A 2,500-nucleotide genomic window follows, 5' to 3' on the forward strand; every position below is an offset into this window, starting at 1 on the left:
TCTTTTAATCCCTTTTAACAAAGTATTTCTTTTGATTTAAATAACCTTTCTTCTTGTAATTACCCCACATTCTAGAATGAGAAAATTGGTCTTAACCTGGTGTGACGACTAAATTTTACTGAAACAAATCTAAAACAGAACCCTAGAAAAAAAAAAAATGAAAGCGATATCCCAAAAACTTCAAGGGAGCATAAATTTACCCATTACAACGTATAAGAATGCTTACTTTATTTCCATGACTCATGTAGAGGTCTTATATAGCAGTAGCAAGGGCGGTTCGTCGCGTGCGGATCCAAACTTTTTGTTTCATTTCCATTTCTTGGAAATCAGATAATCAACTGTTAAGTGATCTTAACAACAGACAGAATAAAAATCGCTTATTTATCTTTTTGATGTCATCTAGTCCTTTATCTTTGTCATCTAGTCCTTTAGCTTTTTGATGTCATCTAGTCCTTTATCTTTTTGATGTCATCTAGGCCTTTATCTTTTCGAATAACAGGACTTTGCTCGCATTAAAGTTTGAACTTTAATATGTGTAGCATACAGCGGTAAAGATAATGCCTATAAGTAAACGAACTATTGCGAAAGATCAGAATATCTAATCAATAATAGGTCTAAAGAGAAAGTAAACTTCCTGTATTTCCTGGTACAACATATTCATCAAAGGAAATATGGATTTGATGAAAGCAATATCGATAAGCTTAAGTTACGAATTGGTTATATTCTGGAGACTGGTAAACATGAAGGATAAATTCAGGAGAGTATTTGAATTCATTTTTTTTATTAAAATTATAAACTATAACACCCTACACGATTTGTGCTCACAGATACTGTAACACGATAGTGTATCACATACTGTGTATGACTAGAGAACTGCTTCTTCACGTACCTCGCACTGTGTTTATCTATGAAATAGGGCAATAGTTATAACCAAACAATCCGCACCATGTAAGTGTCTTAAGAATATCATAAAAATATACAGAAGAAACAAACATTTGTAAGTTATATTGACAGTATGCGTTTAAAAGGAGTCATTTAACCAAAGATATATTCATCCCCAGAATCTGGAAGGAACTTACATTTAGGTTTAAACAAACTTAAATGTAAATTTAGATGAACTAGTTTGTACATACTGAAAAAAGACAAAAGGAACTACGCTTAGTGGTCGATGGTGTAGGCGCCCAAGAGACAAGCACAGCTGGCAGGGAGCTTGAATGTCTCGATGGCGAAGGGGAAGTACTTATCATAGGCGTCGTAGACGAGGAAACGGTGGTAGATGAACTTCTGCAGGCACTTGGATTCATAACACATGGGAACTTTGGGGCAATCTTCTCCTGCGGTGAGGCAGTCTTCCACGCGAGCGGTCTGGGTGAAAGTTTTGTAGTGCAGTTCAATTTCATTGACTACAACACGCCATTTTCCTTCCGTGTTCTGCGCACGGAGGGGCCGGATGTAGGCGGTCTCAGATGGGCACAGATAGGTCTCCTCGTCGAGAGTTTCAGGTCGCTCAACAGACAGTTCGGTGTCAAGATCAGCAACGTCAGCGTAGAGGTGATTGAACTTATCCAAGTGATACTGGATAGCGTGTTTGATCTCGTATTCGGGGTATTCTTCATCCTCCAGGCAGTACGTGGCGTTGGTCAGTTCCACACAGGCCGGGATTTCTGGTTCGTGGTGCTCATAGGAAGGCTGAGGGTGATAGGCTGGTTCAGGATGGTAGGACGGCGCAGGGTGGGCGGGGTATTTAGGCGCAGGGTGGGCGGGGTACTTAGGCTCTGGATGGTACACGGGGGCAGGGTGATGGGAGACAGGGGAGGGGTGGTAAGCTTCTGCGGGACCTTCGACGTGATCGTTGTTGTACTTTACATTAGTTCCACCGAAATTGATGGAGACGTGGGAGGTAGATGTGGCAGATGCCACGCCAACCAGCAGGAAGAACACCTACAAAAGATTAAAGCATATCGGTGTTATTTCATTTTTAACTGCGATTGATTTACACGTAAAAGCGTTTTGTTTGATCACAATTTATATATAGCGTTTATAACATCAATAACATAAATAACATCAATAATCATTAACTTTAGATGAGCATATCTGCAGTGAATAATTAAATCCTGACGTAACCTAATTGAGACCTTGGATGGCGCCCATGTTTTAAAAACTCACCAGAGCTTTCGTCGCCATAGCTGAGTCGACAATGAACGGTAGAGGTAAAAGGTAGGAATGATGTCGCTCCAGTACTTTCCCCACATTTATACCTACCTGGGCCGACTCCGCCCCCGACGGAATCCAGATATTGCTTGTGTGAATAGTTCATATATTTCTTCCTTCTTCTTTTTGGCTTTCTAAGGAATAGACGACTAATGAACACTATCAGGACTATATATGAACAGGCTAATATGCAGAACAGTTTGATGATAAAGCAAGAAAAAAAAAGTTAATCGAACAATATGGCAACTACTCCAGCCTTAAACATATTCCCTCTTCAGCCTTGAGCCTC

General features: G+C 40.2%; 1 protein-coding gene across 1 annotated transcript; it reads right to left on the bottom strand.

The window, feature by feature from the left end:
* Positions 1–764: 764 nt before the first annotated feature.
* LOC122245397 (neurotrophin 1) lies at positions 765–2,293 on the bottom strand. The gene is made up of 2 exons (XM_043003324.2): positions 2,167–2,293; positions 765–1,941 (listed from the first exon to the last, which is right to left on the bottom strand). The coding sequence occupies exons 1-2, from the start codon at positions 2,182–2,184 to the stop codon at positions 1,159–1,161; spliced, it is 801 nt and encodes a 266-aa protein (XP_042859258.2). The 5' UTR covers positions 2,185–2,293; the 3' UTR covers positions 765–1,158.
* Positions 2,294–2,500: the final 207 nt, after the last annotated feature.

The sequence above is a fragment of the Penaeus japonicus genome, unplaced genomic scaffold (genome assembly GCF_977035675.1).
Source record: "Penaeus japonicus unplaced genomic scaffold, GWHDUDI00000001_assembly GWHDUDI00000030, whole genome shotgun sequence".
Lineage (NCBI taxonomy): Eukaryota > Metazoa > Arthropoda > Malacostraca > Decapoda > Penaeidae > Penaeus > Penaeus japonicus.